Consider the following 14,950-nt stretch of genomic DNA (forward strand, 5'->3'; position numbering starts at 1 on the left):
CTCTAGTGTTAGAGTCATCATGTCTTCTGAAAAGTACAGTTCCAGAGAGTTCAATGAGACTCACTCCCAGTTAAGTGGGGGTAGGATTGCAGCTTAAGTGATTTGGGGTATAGTCTTAACACCTAGTTACATGGAAGAAAGCTCCACTAATTTCAATAGGACCTACTTCTGAGTAGACATAATTAGGATTGCACTGTGAATAAGGACTTGCTCATAGAGAAATAAAAATGCAGCACTGACAAAATTTACCACCATAGTGTGTCCTCAATATAAAGTTGAAATATAACTATAACAGAAAACAATAACAATTCAGTGCTCAGGCAAAGCAAATCTTCAGAAATGAGCAGCTGAATGGGAAAACAGAGAACTTACAGGAGAAGGAGCCCTTGGAGTATACCTGGTTGTCAAAAAAATTAGCCAGTTTTTAAATTGCAAAAAAAGAAAAATGTTTTTAAAAAGACCAAATTCCCAGTTCTGTAAATAATTCTGAATTGCATCTATAATCCTATTAATGCTTTACACTCAGGTAGAAGCATAACTGGCCCTATAAAATGTTTGAAGACATCTGTTTGCTTGTTGGTTAATGTTTAATGAACAAATCACCGAGATGCGTATTTTAGGATTTAAGGAAAGAGCACATGAATAAAAAGCAAATGCTAGTAATAAAAATACTACCCAAAAGCACCATTTATATAAGGTCAAGAGAAAAATGTTTAACAATTCTACCCACTAAAAATGCAATAGGCTCTGCTTCCCCAGTGACAGTTATTCTTCTGCAGCCCAGTCTATTCCAGAAACAATCCCATGCACATAAGCCTGTGTGACCCAGTGAACAGTATTGTCACTGGACATGTCCCCTTAATTTGGAAAGGTCATGATTTCAAAGAGAAGGTGCTACTACAAAAAAAATCAGTCCCTCCCCTTCATTGCCCAGAAACTGAACTCTGCAGGTTCTTGGGAGAAGGACCATAGCTCAGTGGTAGGGCATAAGTCTTGCACGCAGAAGGTACCAGGTTCAATCTCTGCTGACTCCAGGTACATAAAAAGTTGGTTTATACACAGTCAGGCTACTGGTCCATCTGGCTCAGCACTACCTACACTGAATGGCAACAGCTCTCCAGGGCGAGAGATACTGGGGACCGAACCTGGGACCTTCTGCATGCAAAGCAGATGCTCTGCTACTGAACTATGGCTTCCCCCTTGCCTCCCAAAGGTCCTGCATGAAACACTGGAGAACCTCTGCCAGTCAAAGTTGACAATGCTGAGCTAGGAGGAACTCCCCTATGAGGAAAAGCTACAATGCTTTAGAGAAAAGATGAGAAGTGACACCACAGAAGTTTATAAAATTATGCATGGCATGGAGGAAGTGGATAGAGAAAAGATTTTCTCTCTCTCATAACATGGGAACTTGTGGACATCCATTGAAGCTGAACGTTGGACAGATTACAGAAAGCACTTCTTCAAGCAGTGTATAGCTACACCGCAGAACTCTCTCCCACAGGAGGCCGTGGGATGGCTTAAAAATAATAATAGACAAATGCATGGAGTATAAGGCTAGCAGTGCCTCCACCATCAATTCCAGAAAAAATCGCAGGAGGGGGGTGGAAGCTGCTCTTGTGAGCTCTGGTTCTATTTGCGGGTTTCCCACAGGCATCTGGTCGGCCACTGTGAGAACAGGATGCCGGACTGGATGGCCAGATCCAACAGGCTCTTCGAACCTTTTTGCGGACCAACAGTGCAAGGGAGCTCTCAGCATTCACCAGTCGACTTTAGGGCAGCAGGTCGACACGGAAGAAGCTCCTACCTGAGGACAGGTGCGACGGCCGTGTCCTCTTCTGCCACACTTGGCAGCCCTGCCTCACGGTCGTGACTCCCACCCTGATTTCTCCCCGCAGGTCGAGCGGCACAGGCAGCCCAATGTGTCCAGCCCAGACACAAGCCCCGCTTCCCCACTCTAGATCCTGAATGCGACCAAGTGCTCTGGACTCCCGAGCAGGGTGGAAAAGAGGACTCGCATCTGGTAGCCTCCGGGCTCCTCGCCTGCTCGAGGGATGGCATGGCAGGCAAGCTGCCGGCCGTCGCCATCGCCGCCCCCTCATGCGAGTGGACCTGCCCGGAGTGGTGGGCCGGGGGAGGCTCGCTCTCTGTGGGTATGTGGCCCGCACGCGCGGCCCCGCTTCCTCCTGCCCAGGGCTGAGCTCCTTACCCGCGATCTTGGTCTCGCGCACGCGGATCCCACTTATTCCGAAGCTCGCGCCACTAGCCGGGGCTCTCACACCGTGCCAGGGCGAGGCGGCGCGGCCCACTGACGTCATCGCGGCTCGCCGCCGCCCTCGACTTCCCTGTTCCCTCCCCTCCCTCGGGTCGCCGTGGTTACCGAGGACTGCAAGCTGCTCGGGCGAGCGTGGGGCATTAAGTGGGAGAAGGAAAATTAAAGTTAAAACTCGCCTGAAGGTCTATTCGAAACGGTAATTTAAGACAAGTGAATGCGTCCCTCTTTACCTTTTATATCTTTGGGAGAGTATACGGCGCTCGCATTTTATGGGGCGTTCTTCAGGCTGTGTGTCATCATCATCCCTAGTAGCTTTGGCCAGCACCCCGACTTTCAGACGGGCAACCTGTTCGCCTGCTGCAGCAAAACCAGCCCGAAGTCTTGCGGCACCTTAAAGATCAACAACTTTCCATTTACTGTCGTCCACTTCCTGCGCCAAGTGTGATGATCCTAACGTGCGCGTCACAGTCCCCTCTCCAGCCACGTGTAGTGAGGAGGTGGGCCGAGCTTTCAGCCACAATAAACGTGCTGCGTTTTTCGAGGTGCCACAAAGCTCTGCCACTGATTCTCCAGCACCAGGTGCCGTCTCAAGAAGGCGCCTAGGACCAATTTCTCGACCCACTTCCCACGGTCTATCATTTGCCTTATCTCTATGGGAGAGTCTTGATCGCGGAGCTTTTCGGGAAATGTAGTCGCCAGAAAGGCTTGGCTGCGTTCAGCCACTGAGTAGATAAAACTACTTGTCCCAGCAGGCAGTGCGCGTGACGGCTTCCTCACCGGAACTCTCCGCGACAGCGAGGAAAGCAACGTGGGCTGGTGGGGGTCTGGCCGTGATACTGATCATGCCGAAGGTAAAGAAGCAGCCGCGCTCGAGGCAGCAGCAGCGCCCAGAAGGAAAAGCGCCAGGTGAGAGGAGGAAAGACTCCAGCGGACGGAGACGGGAACTGACTTTTCCCAGGTTCCTTTCCTGACTCCTGATCTTGCCACAGGGAGCAGGCGGTGCGGTGTAGTGGTTAGAGTGCCGCCGGACCGCGGTTCGGTTCCCTGCTGAGCCATCAAAGTCACCGGGGTGACGCTGGCCCAGGGTCCGCCGTCTCCCAGTCTAGCCCGGCCTCGCGAATTTGTTGCATCATTTCAAAAGGTGGCATAAAACGTGTACTAGATAAAAACAGAGTTGTGAGGTAGTGGTTAGAAAGTTGGACAGGGGATACGAAGGGAGCCTGTTTTGAATCCTTGCTCAGCTACAAAGTGCGCCGAGTGTCACTGGGTCAGTCGTGATCGCTCAGCCTCACCTACCTCGCAGGATTGTTGTGAAGGTAAAGGGTAGAAGGAGAACTTTGTATGACGTCCTGGAGGCATATAAATGCATGTAAATTGGATAGCCACCTGTACCACCTGTACCAAGCAGGGTAGCTCTGTTGTTGGCTGCTTGTTGTTGTCTTTGTCCATGGAGTTTTCTTGGCAGGGATACTGGAGTGGCTTGTCGGTTCCTGCTCCAGGTGGATCACGTTTGGTCAAAACTCTGCACTATGACCTGTCCATCTTGGGTGCCCTGCTCGGTATAGTTCATAGCTTCTCTGAGTTATTCAGAGAAGGTGGGGCTACCTTTGAAGGTGACCCGGAAACTACAACTAATCCAGAACACAGCAGCCAGACTGGTGACTGGGAGCGGCCGCCAAGACCATATAACACCGGTCTTGAAAGACCTACATTGGCTCCCAGTACGTTTCCGAGCACAATTCAAAGTGTTGGTGCTGACCTTTAAAGCCCTAAACGGCCTCGGTCCAGTATATCTGAAGGAGCGTCTCCACCCCCATCGTTCTACCCGGACACTGAGGTCCAGCACCGAGGGCCTTCTGGCGGTTCCCTCACTGCGAGAAGCCAAGTTACAAGGAACCAGGCAGAGGGCCTTCTCGGTAGTGGCGCCCTCCCTGTGGAACGCCCTCCCACCAGATGTCAAAGAGAACAACAACTACCAGACTTTTAGAAGACATCTGAAGGCAGCCCTGTTTAGGGAAGCTTTTAATGTTTGATGTATCACAATATTTTAATATTCTTTTGGAAGCCGCCCAGAGTGGCTGGGGAAGCCCAGCCAGATGGGCGGGGTATAAATAATAAATTATTATTATTATTCAAGCCCCTTCGCCACGGCCAGGAAGTGATCCATGTTGGCTGCTTAGGCAGGAGCAAAACACCAGTTAGCTTAGTTGTTTAGAGCTTGGTGTTTATAACGCCAAGGTCCCAGGCTTTATTAGCCACCTGTATATTCCTGCATTGCAGCGGTTCATACTAGATGACCCTTGCGGCTCCCTTGCAACTCTGATTCCAGTTCTAAGATTCAACAGCTGGTCCTTCATGCACTCTTAAATTACAGATGGGAAGAGGTAGTGGATGTTTGACTTATGCTTTATAATAAAGTTGAAGACTATTAAATGCTGCAGTTCATTAACAAATGTAAACAGCACTGTGATTAACTTTTCTTTTTGTTTGTCTACTATTTTGTCTTTACTAATAGGTATCAGGTTCAACACTGGACTCGGTCAACATATTTTGAAAAATCCCCTCATTGTTAACAGCATTATAGAAAAGGTAGGTAATAAGCATTTTTGATATAAGGAGAAGTGTTTAAAGGTGAATGGGTAAGGCTGCAGTCCTATGCCCACTTTGAGTAAACCTCAATAGCTTACTCCTAAGTAGACATGTATATGACTACACTGTGAAACACTATCGCTTGATTTCTAGAAATGAAGAACAATATTGAGAAGAACAATTAGACAGCATCCGTATGAAAATACAGTGGTACCCCGCAAGACGAATGCCTCGCAAGACGGAAAACCCGCAAGACGAAAGGGTTTTCTGTTTTGGAGGCGCTTCGCAAGACGAATTTCCCTATGGGCTTGCTTCGCAAGAAGAAAGCCCATAGGGAAATCTCCGGGGACCTCTTTTAAATGCTGGTGGTGGGGAGTAAAGCCTTTCCCCCCCTCCGGCCTTCAGAAGAGGTCCAGGAAGGCCGGCGGGGGCCGAAAGGCTTTGCTCCCCACCGCCAGCATTTTAAAAGCAGTCCGGGATAGCAGGGAAGCGCTTCCCGCTATTGCGGACGGCTTTTGAAGGCAGGTGGGGGGGGGGAGCAAAGACTTTCGCCCCCCCGCCCGCCTTCAGAAGAGGTCCTGGACCTCTTCTGAAGGTGGGCGGGGGGCGAAAGTCTTTGCTCCCCCCTGCCTGCCTTCCCGGGAGAGCGGAGAAAGGCAGCGCGTTTCTCCGCTGTCCCGGACGGCTTTGGAAGGCAGGCGGGGCAAAGACTTTCGCCCCCCGCCCGCCTTCAGAAGAGGTCCAGGACCTCTTCTGAAGGCGGGCGGGGGGCAAAAGTCTTTGTCCCCCCTGCCTGCCTTCCCAGGGGCTTTTACATCGCCCCGGACAGCAGAGAAGTCCTCCACTGTCCCGGAGTTTTTTAAAATGCTGGGGGTGGGAAGAAAAGCCCTTGTTCCCCCCCCCCAGCCTTCAGAAGAGGTCGGGGGACAGACTGTCCCCGGACCTGGTCTGAAGGCGGTTTCCATAGGAACGCATTAATTGATTTTCAGTGCATTCCTATGGGAAACCGTGCATCACAAGACGAAAAACTCGCAAGAAGAAAAAACTTGCGGAACGAATTAATTTCATCTCGCGAAGCACCACTGTAATGAAGTATAACTTTAAGTTTAAGAACATTGGCGGTATTCAGCTAAGTTTTACTTGGAGCTTAGCCTCTGAAATTAATGAATATGACTAAGTTAAGTTCATTAATTTCAATACTTCTTCGCTGAATAAAACTCAGTTGAATGCCACTCATTTAGTGTAAAATGGCTTAAAATGATTTGTGTGTCTGTGCCCCAAATAATAAGTGAAACAGCTTGCAGCCTTACTATTCAGATGCTCAGGGGAAGGCTTGGTCAGATCCTGAGAACTCTGTGTAGGTCTCGAGTTCGGTATTTATGAACAGGTGGTGTCCTCAAAAGCACCATCTGATTCAAAAAGGCAGCCCTGTTCAGGGAAGTTTTTAATGTGTGATATTTTAGTGTATTTTTGGTTTCATGGAAGCCGCCCAGAGTGGCTGGGGAAGCCCAGCCAGATGGGCGGGGTACAAATAATAAATTATTATTGTTGTTGTTGTTGTTGTTGTTATTAAAAAGCACCTTGCTAAATGATGAGAACCTAATAAGGGTGGGAGAGTGGCTTAGATGGGATTGCTCTAAGGGTGGCTTCTTGTCTTCTCAACATGTTTGGTTGAAGATCCCGCTCTGGGCCTTCCTACAAAAAGGCAAAGACACCTTCAACTTCTTTCCTCCATGCCTATCACACAAAAGCCTGTGGATGGGAAGCCAGAATGGTTGAGGTTGTCATTGAACCTCAATATTCTTCAGGTGTCGCCTCTCACGAGCCAGGCATGTAGTTGTGGCCATTCCAGATCGGCATGAAGGTCTGTGGCTGACGTGACAACTAGGTCTGCGCACCAGGCTCTTCAACACCAGATGGAAGCCAAGATGATGACTTCCCTTCTCATTGTCCTGATCCTCCTACAGACTACTGGATCAGAGCTACTTTAATGTGCCATCTGATATGGGCCAAGCTAGTACTTCTGTCAAGTACAGTCGTACCTCTGCTTATGTATCCCTCTGGGTACGTAAACCTCAGGTTGCGAACGCGGCAAACACATTTACGGGTTTTGCCATGTGCGCAAGCGCAGAAGCGCTCAATTGCGTGCGCAGAAGGGCGCCTCCAGTTACAAATTTTTCAGGATGTGGCCAGGCCTCCGGAACGGATCCCGTTCATAACCGGAGGTACTACTGTACTTGCTGCTTTTCTAAAGCCAGTTTTTCATGTAATTTCCAATGTTACTTACTTTCAGGCTTCCTTGTACCCTACTGATGTTGTTCTAGAAGTTGGTCCTGGCACTGGAAACATGACAGTAAAAATGTTAGAAAAAGTGAAAAAGGTAAAGAACTTCCAAGTAATAAAGATGTTCTTCTCTTTTTATTCACATTTGGCTACTGGGGGAGTTGGGGAGAGAACTGCACTATAGAGAGAACTCTTAGATCCTATGCTTGAGTTTGCTTTCCCCTTTTTCCTCATCTGTCAGGTATTTTTGTGAGCCTGATGGTGACGATGGTTTTAGAATTTATTTTTGTAAGCCACTTAGAGAAGCTTTTGGCTAAAGCACAGAGTATAAATGTTGTAACTGTGCAATGTGTGAAGAACTTCCTCTTGTCTGTTCTGAATCTTCTACCATTCTCCTTCATTCTACTAAACTAATGGTCTAGGTGCTGGATTGGTGATAAAAATGTGTATCTTTTTGGCCAAACTGTGTCTTGTATTTCTTTATCCCCCTCTTTACAGATATGTTACTGAATTTTGTTTGGATTGTTTACTGAAATTGTCTTGGTTATAAATTTTCTTTATAGGCTTATTATAACATTTTCATCAGCAGATTTATAGAGTTTTGCTATCTGCTGAAATCAGTAGATTTGTTTTTTGTATGATGCAGTTAGCCACTTTGGGCTTCATTTCAGAGGGGGAAATCAGATAAAATAAATGAAATGAAAATGCTTCTATAAAACACTTGGTTCTTACGCAGCTCACGTTCCATCATGATTCTACATAGGTACAAAATCCTTCTACAATGTGTATGGATCATATACGCAGTGATTTGTATATGATTCTTTTTCAGGTAATTGCTTGTGAATTGGACGTAAAGCTTGCTGGTGAACTTCAGAAAAGAGTCCAGGGCACGTAAGTGCAAAAAGCGGTGGAATGACACTCTGTTTTTCACCTAGAACCTGTCTTGGAAATGTATTAATGGAATAATTTTGTTTTGTCCCAGGCCTCTGGCTAACAAACTTGAAATAAAGATCGGAGATGTGTTGAAAAGTGACCTGCCCTTCTTTGATGCTTGTGTGGCTAACTTGCCTTATCAAGTAAGGGCAAAACCAACCGATTTGGGGAAAGGGCCAATATAATTTATGGCTTGCAGGAATAAATCTACCAGGAAATTAACACTTCTTCCTTTGTTTTCAGATTTCCTCTCCCTTTGTTTTTAAGCTACTGCTGCACCGGCCTTTCTTCAGGTACAACTATATTGTATCTAATAGATTTTAGGATTTTAGGTGTTTTTTTTACACATAATTACCGTATTGGCTCGAATATAAGCCACACCCGCAAATAAGCTGCACCTTTAAAATTCGGGGGGAGGGGGGAGACAATACCCGAATATAAGCCACTCACTTAAAATTGGGTTACAGGCTGCAAATTGCTGCGGTTGGTAGAATTGTAACTCCGAGCCAGTTTAAGCCTTTGATCTTGCAAGCCCGCAAAAGTTACTGTACAATCGCTAAAATCACAAATCACTATTCAATCGCTACAATTCCACAGGCACTCACACCCGTAAATGGCAAATGAACAGTCTCAAGCTCGCAAATTGGCAAGAAAGTTTTTTTTGTTCTGTTTTACCGTATGTCTGTTTCAGCAGCGATATCATAAAAGCCCATTTCTGTAAGGTCGCGAATTTAAGCCGCACTTTAACTTTTCACTGTCGGAATTTGGAAATAAAAGTGAGGCTTATATTCAGGCCAATACGGTAACTATGGAGAATGACTTGTATCCAGTGGTGTCTCTGCACTGGGCAGAGCAAACTTTGACTAACACAACAGGACTTCACCTTCCTCTCTGCAGACCCCATATGCTCTCCCTCACCCCAGTCTGCTCAAAAGGTGTTGGGGGGTCGGGGAGTGCAGGAAATGAAGAGGAAGGGAAAGTCCTGTTAAGCAAGAAGGAATCTACTCATGCGTTGTTGGTTTCAACCCAGTGCATTGGTATTAGCAACCAACTGATCTAGAAAACAAATGATGAGCAATTTGTCAAGCTAGAATGCTAAAAACACTTTCATCTTTTACATTCGGAGTTATGATTAGTATGTCTAAGATGCAAGGATCTATGTGGATCGTGCACAAATAGCTGTTTGTTCTTGAAATCGAAACAGCTAAGCATTGTCACTCGACATCTCCCCACGGAGTCTGACATTTGGAGACTGAAGGTGGTTGTCCTATTTTTGCCCTTCCATCCCATTTCCCAAGTTGAGTTTTCATTAGAATTCACCTGCAAATCTTTATATGCATTGCAGTTCTCTCAAACAGTACTATTTGGGGGTGGGGACTAAAAACAATGATTGACAGAAAAAGATACATGTTTCTCCAATACAGGGTGGGGGGGTATAGATATTGACACAAAGTTTCTAGTTTTATCAGTAATTAACAGATATAAATCTGATGGAAGCAATTAATAAATACCTGACGTGCCAGTCAAATGAATCTCCATTGTCATTGAGATGTCAGGTATTTGTTTGTTGCTATTATATTGTCATCAGCTGCCTTAAACATAGCGAGGAGGCAGTAAATGAATAAAGGAAATGGTTTTAAATCAGGGTTTAATCAGAGCTTCTGTTACATTCACTGTTGTCTGTATCCTCTTAATAGTCATAATTGTACGTAGGCTATTGATGAATAAGTGTTGCCTAAGTTGTTGGCCTTGTTTAAAGGCTGTATGGCTCAATGCTTGCAACTCATTTTTAACTTCCAGGTGCGCAGTCCTCATGTTTCAAAGAGAATTTGCTCTTCGCTTGGTCGCAAAGCCAGGCTCTCCCTTATATTGCAGACTCTCTGTTAATACTCAGCTATTAGCTCGCGTCGATCATCTGATGAAGGTAAGGAAAATAAGCAATAGCAAAACTGGTTTTGTCGATCAAAGGCTAGGGTGGGCAAGCAAGCTTTTAAGAGGCTGAAAATTATTATTATTATTTTCCCTGAGAGCTAACTTTTATAATGATTAACAGGTAGGGAAAAATAATTTTAAACCGCCACCCAAAGTTGAATCCAGTGTTGTGAGAATAGAGCCAAGGAACCCTCCACCGCCAATCAATTTTCAGGTGAGACACATCGATATTAATATAATATGCATGAAAACATCTTTCATAGTTAATGTGTAAAGGTCCTCAATGTATTGTTTTGAATATTCTCCTCAAGATAGTATCTAAACAACAGTTGAGCAACCATTGTTGTGAAGGTTGCCTAGCGTTTTACACCAGGGATGGGGCATCTGCGACCCTCCAGATGTTTTTGGATTCCAGCTCCCTGCAGCCCTGCCCAACTTGGCCAGTGGTCAAGGATCATGGAAGTTAGAGTTCAATAGCAACCAGAGGGTCATAGGCTCCCCATCCCTGCTTCGCACCTTGTTAACATCAGTTACTAATAAGAAAGCAAGATGATGAGGTGGAAACTTCAGAGTGCACCTGAGCCTTCTCTGGAGCATTATTTTGTGATTTGGAATGGTGTTGGCAAAACAAAGCTTAGCCTTTAGAGAGGAAAGAGGAGGGCTAATCTCTTCCTTGTGGTAAAATGGCAGCTTTCATTAGCTTGAATGAAAAGCGCTAACGGTGCTAAGCTTTGATGCCAAGGCTTCATAGTTTCCACTGAGGCTAAAGCAGAGTGGTACCTTGAAAACCAGAGTCCTCATCAGCCTCTGTTCTACCTGTTGCAATATGTAAGTCTTTAAATATTGAGTATCCACGTAGAGACCTGTCAAAGTGTGCCTTGATTATACTGCATTTGAAAGCACATTCCTTGTGACTTGGGAGAAATTTGTAAAACCTGAATGGGGCTTTTCATAGTGGCTTCTCTCACGGGGTTAAACACATTTTGAATACCGCCATATGCTATTAGCAGGTAAATGGATGGGCAGCCTGTTGCTTGGACTACACCGCTCCTCATCCCTGACGGTTGGCCATGTTGGCTGGTGCTGAGGGGATTTGAAGTCCAACAACTTCTGATGGGCCACAGGTTCTCTGTCCTTGATGCAGAATTTTGAAAACAGGCAGACACACAGCTAATCTGCAGATTGAAGAAGGAAAATGAAGAGGCGAGATTGGGGTACTTGAGAGATGTATGGGAACCCAAACATAATGAAATGGGCAATGGGGAGGCGTGGTGGGTAGCAGGAGCTCTGTAAACTCCTCTGAAAAGGCTGCTTAAACAAAGTGTGTTTTTAATTTTTATTCAGGAGTGGGATGGTCTACTAAGGATAGTCTTTGTCAGGAAAAACAAGACACTCGCTGCAGTTTTTAAGTAAGTTACCTCATATTGGAGGAAATGTTTGGTGTGCTGCAAGGCAGTCTCTTTCCTCCTGCAAGAGTCAACCGTTTCTCCTTGGCTGACTTGTTAATCATGCTCACCATTGTGGACTGAGACTGGGTGGGGTGTTATTCTTCTGGACCTTGGAAGAAGTGTGTGTGTTTCATGGACAATAGGAAGCACTAGGCCAGATGACTCGATTGCTAAGAATTGTCCTGTCACTCCATCTTTCATTAACTAAGAGCAGAGAATGGAGGGAGAAGGTGGTGGACCTAGCTTCTCAGCATTTTCTTCCATCTCAATCATTGTGGAAGAAGGGAGCTTGAGAGCCAAAAGTCACCAAGACAAATTAGAATGCACTCATGGATATATAGACTAGAGCAGAGTTTCCCAAATTTGAGTCTCCAGCTGTTTTTGGACTACAACACCCATCATCTCTAGCTAGCAGGACCAGTGGTTAGAGATGATAGGAATTGTAGTCCAAAACAGCTGGAGACAATCTGGTGCTCTCCAGATGTTTTGGGCTCCAGCTGGAGGAAAATGGATTTGAAAAGGGAATTTTGTATTTGCCCACCCTCATCCCGAAAGATCTATATGTTGTAACTTTCTTCTTCTCAGTTCCAATGCTGTGAAAAAGCTGCTGGAAAAGAATTATCGGATTCACTGTTCACAAAATAACTTGGTAAGCATTTCAAGCATTCTCCACCTCCCCCAAACAAGCTTCATGTAAGCATCAGTGTCTTGCTACTTATTTGATACATGCTGTATAAGCAAAATTCTCTGCTTTCTGTTTTGTATTGACAGGAAATTCCAGAAGATTTCAGTATTGGAAGTTTCATTCAGGGAATCCTAAAAGACTCTGGTTATGCAGAAAAACGTGCGCGAGTCATGGATATTGATGACTTCATCAGGTGAAGCCAAGGGCATTTCTTTCAAGCTTTGGTGCATTGCATGCTCTCCTTTAAACAGAGGCCTCCTATTTCCAAGATGAAAAGAAAAATAAGTGTGGAGGGCAGGGGTGGGAGAGATTCCCCTTGATACCTTAGATGCTTCTGCACTTTGCCTTCCTTGCAGTGTGTTACCAGTTGGGCAGGCCACTCTTCCTACCACACATGCAATGTCAGAGGAAGTGCGCTTGAGACCGGTCCGCACACATGAATGACCCCAATGTGTAAATTGTACATCCTGGGGGTTGGGAAGGGAGCTTTTACGATTGTGCCTACTACTCTGCCACACTAGCTGCAAACGAGGCAGGCTGTTATTTTCCAAGCCCAGATGGGGTAGCCAGCGGGTCTCCAACCCTTGGGGAGTTAGGACAGGCTCTGGCAGATTGAGTGGACGAGACCAATAGTGCGTATAACAGTCAGAAAGGTGGTTTCTGCATGTGCTGTAGAGAGTAGTGAGGGGCAGATGGGGTACCTTCGGAGGTTGACAGGTGGAAAACTGTTGACAGAAGGAAAACTCGTAACCATTAACCTCTGCTGCCTTATGGGACATCTTTGAGAGACTAAAAGGCTAAGTACACCCTACACAGATCCTGCGTGGTGACCCTAAGATGGTTGAATGTTGCCTTGTACACCTCCTTCCTGCAGCCAAGCTGGTGCCAAATGTATATTTCTGCTTTCCTTTGGACCACATCAGCAAGGCTGAGAGGAGGGGTCTTGTCATCTGGTCCTTTGGACTGATGATTGTAGGAACGGCTGCCATCTTGGCCCAACCATAGAACTGGGCTGCAGTGATTTCAGCGGAGGAAAGGAGGACTAGGTGTTTTCTCCCAGGCTCCAAGCAGAAACCAGAAATCCTGGATGGTTCTTTACTGCTTCTGAAGTCTTATACAAGCCCATATCCTAAATCTTGCCAACTGCTCTTAAATGATATCCCTACCTGCTTTTCCAATGCCAACTGGACTCCTTCCGGGGGGGGGGGCGGCGGAGAGAGCAGGAACTGAATGACTAAACAAACAAAATTGCCACAGATCTTGTTCCGAGGGTAGCAGGAAGTAGGTGCGGTAGTGAAATTGGGAGTTTTAGAGTTATTGGTTCCAAGACTTCAGAAGCAGGAGCACAAAAAGAGGAGAGAACTTTCTCTTGCCTTGGAAATTGGACACAGAGGGACCCAGGATCACCTACAAGTGGCACTCTTAATGTCATATAAAATGTCAGTGAGAGATGAATATTTTCATTTTCCAGTGTTCTGCATGGCTTCAACGCAAAAGGCATCCACTTTTCCTAAAGGGAAGATGGAAGAGACGCTGAGCAGCAATGCTTTTGTAAGGATGAACTGAACTATCTAAAGGTGGTATCAGAATTTCACCCGAGATGATGTGTGCCATGCTGCACATGCGCATCCAGCTGTTTAATTACCCCATTGGTGCAAAATGGGTTCTCAAGGACAACGCCAATCGCCACCATGCCTTTGTTCTGCTCTGCTCCTTTTGGAGGTTTTTTTAAGAGAATGTATGTGATGCAGAGTGGAAACTCTCCAGCCATGTTCAGGGTCTCCTGAAATACACCTTTTATTTTTCTTATTGCATTGCCTAAGCCACAGTGACCACCTGCTCCCAAGAAAAAGGACCCCAACCAAGAACAACTGTTATGTTTGATATTACAACCCAGATACTATTCCTTTATTAAAGAATTCATGATCCAAGATGTAAACTAGGTTCTCTTAATTGTCAAACCCACTCCTTAGATTTTGTGTGTGTGTCAAGTTCTGTAGTCATTCTTAGACGGTGCATTGCAATAAACAATGCTTTTTGTATCAGTGTTTTCCACAAACATTCAACATTTACAAGCACCTCAACTCTAAGCCACTGATCTGTGATGTGGTGGGTTGTGCACATTGGCTTCAAGACTCATCTCCATTTTGCTAGTTTCTTACCTGAAGTAGCATTAACTTACAAGTTTAGTAGATGTGTGTATGAGTTACATCAAGAGGTATCCATGCTCTTTCAGATTCCTAATGTGACCCCTGAATATGCAGTTTAGTAAAAGAAGATACAACTCCTTGAGGCTTTGTATATCTGGACCAAGTCAAATGCAGGCGGCTTGTGGAAACCAATAACACAGTGCAACTTGATATTCCATCCATGGTTAAGAAAGAATTATAAATGAACAACCAGTCAGCTTGGTTCTTCCTTGTGGTAAGGAATTTGTGTAGAAACTGCATACAGTGGTACCTCTGGTTACGTACTTAATTCATTCCGGAGGTCCGTTCTTAACCTGAAACTGTTCTTAACCTGAAGCACCACTTTGGCTAATGGGGCCGCTGGAAGCAAAGTTCTTAACCTGAGGTACTATTTCTGGGTTAGCGGAGTCTGTAACCTGAAGCGTATGTAACCCGAAGTACCACTGTATAAGATTATCATGGCACCACCAGCATTTGATAGTCCTCATAGCTGGTCTTACATTTGACTAGTAAAATACCTCATTCTATTCCAGTAAGTGATTTCAAGGCAGGATATTCACATGACAAGAGATAACTCTCCCTTTGGAAAACACATTTACTTCATCATTAATTTTCTTTT

General features: G+C 45.6%; 2 protein-coding genes across 5 annotated transcripts in view; one reads left to right on the forward strand and one right to left on the reverse strand.

Annotated features, from left to right (window-relative positions):
• The window catches only part of IPO11 (importin 11), a 72,937-nt gene extending 69,900 nt beyond the window's left edge, over positions 1-3,037 (reverse strand). Inside the window, exon 1 of one of the 4 annotated variants that reach the window (XM_083465221.1) lies at positions 2,916-3,037. The gene's annotated coding sequence lies outside the window, so the exon portion shown is untranslated. Of the gene's footprint in view, positions 1-1,804; positions 2,177-2,206; positions 2,416-2,502; positions 2,631-2,915 lie in introns of those variants that run through there. The other 3 variants (XM_083465220.1, XM_083465219.1, XM_083465222.1) reach the window with 3 other exon arrangements.
• On the forward strand, positions 2,717-14,073 carry DIMT1 (DIM1 rRNA methyltransferase and ribosome maturation factor; the record flags this gene model as incomplete). Its single annotated transcript, XM_083465494.1, has 13 exons — positions 2,717-2,851; positions 3,025-3,178; positions 4,788-4,861; positions 7,155-7,241; positions 7,974-8,035; positions 8,127-8,220; positions 8,321-8,370; positions 9,878-10,001; positions 10,131-10,223; positions 11,354-11,418; positions 12,043-12,106; positions 12,229-12,335; positions 13,614-14,073. 13 exons carry the CDS (start codon positions 2,717-2,719, stop codon positions 13,654-13,656), a joined length of 1,152 nt encoding a protein of 383 aa, XP_083321620.1. The 3' UTR covers positions 13,657-14,073.
• Between the last annotated feature and the right edge of the window lie 877 nt (positions 14,074-14,950).

The sequence above is a fragment of the Podarcis liolepis genome (assembly GCF_965112155.1).
Source record: "Podarcis liolepis genome assembly, chromosome: 11".
Taxonomy (NCBI): domain Eukaryota; kingdom Metazoa; phylum Chordata; class Lepidosauria; order Squamata; family Lacertidae; genus Podarcis; species Podarcis liolepis.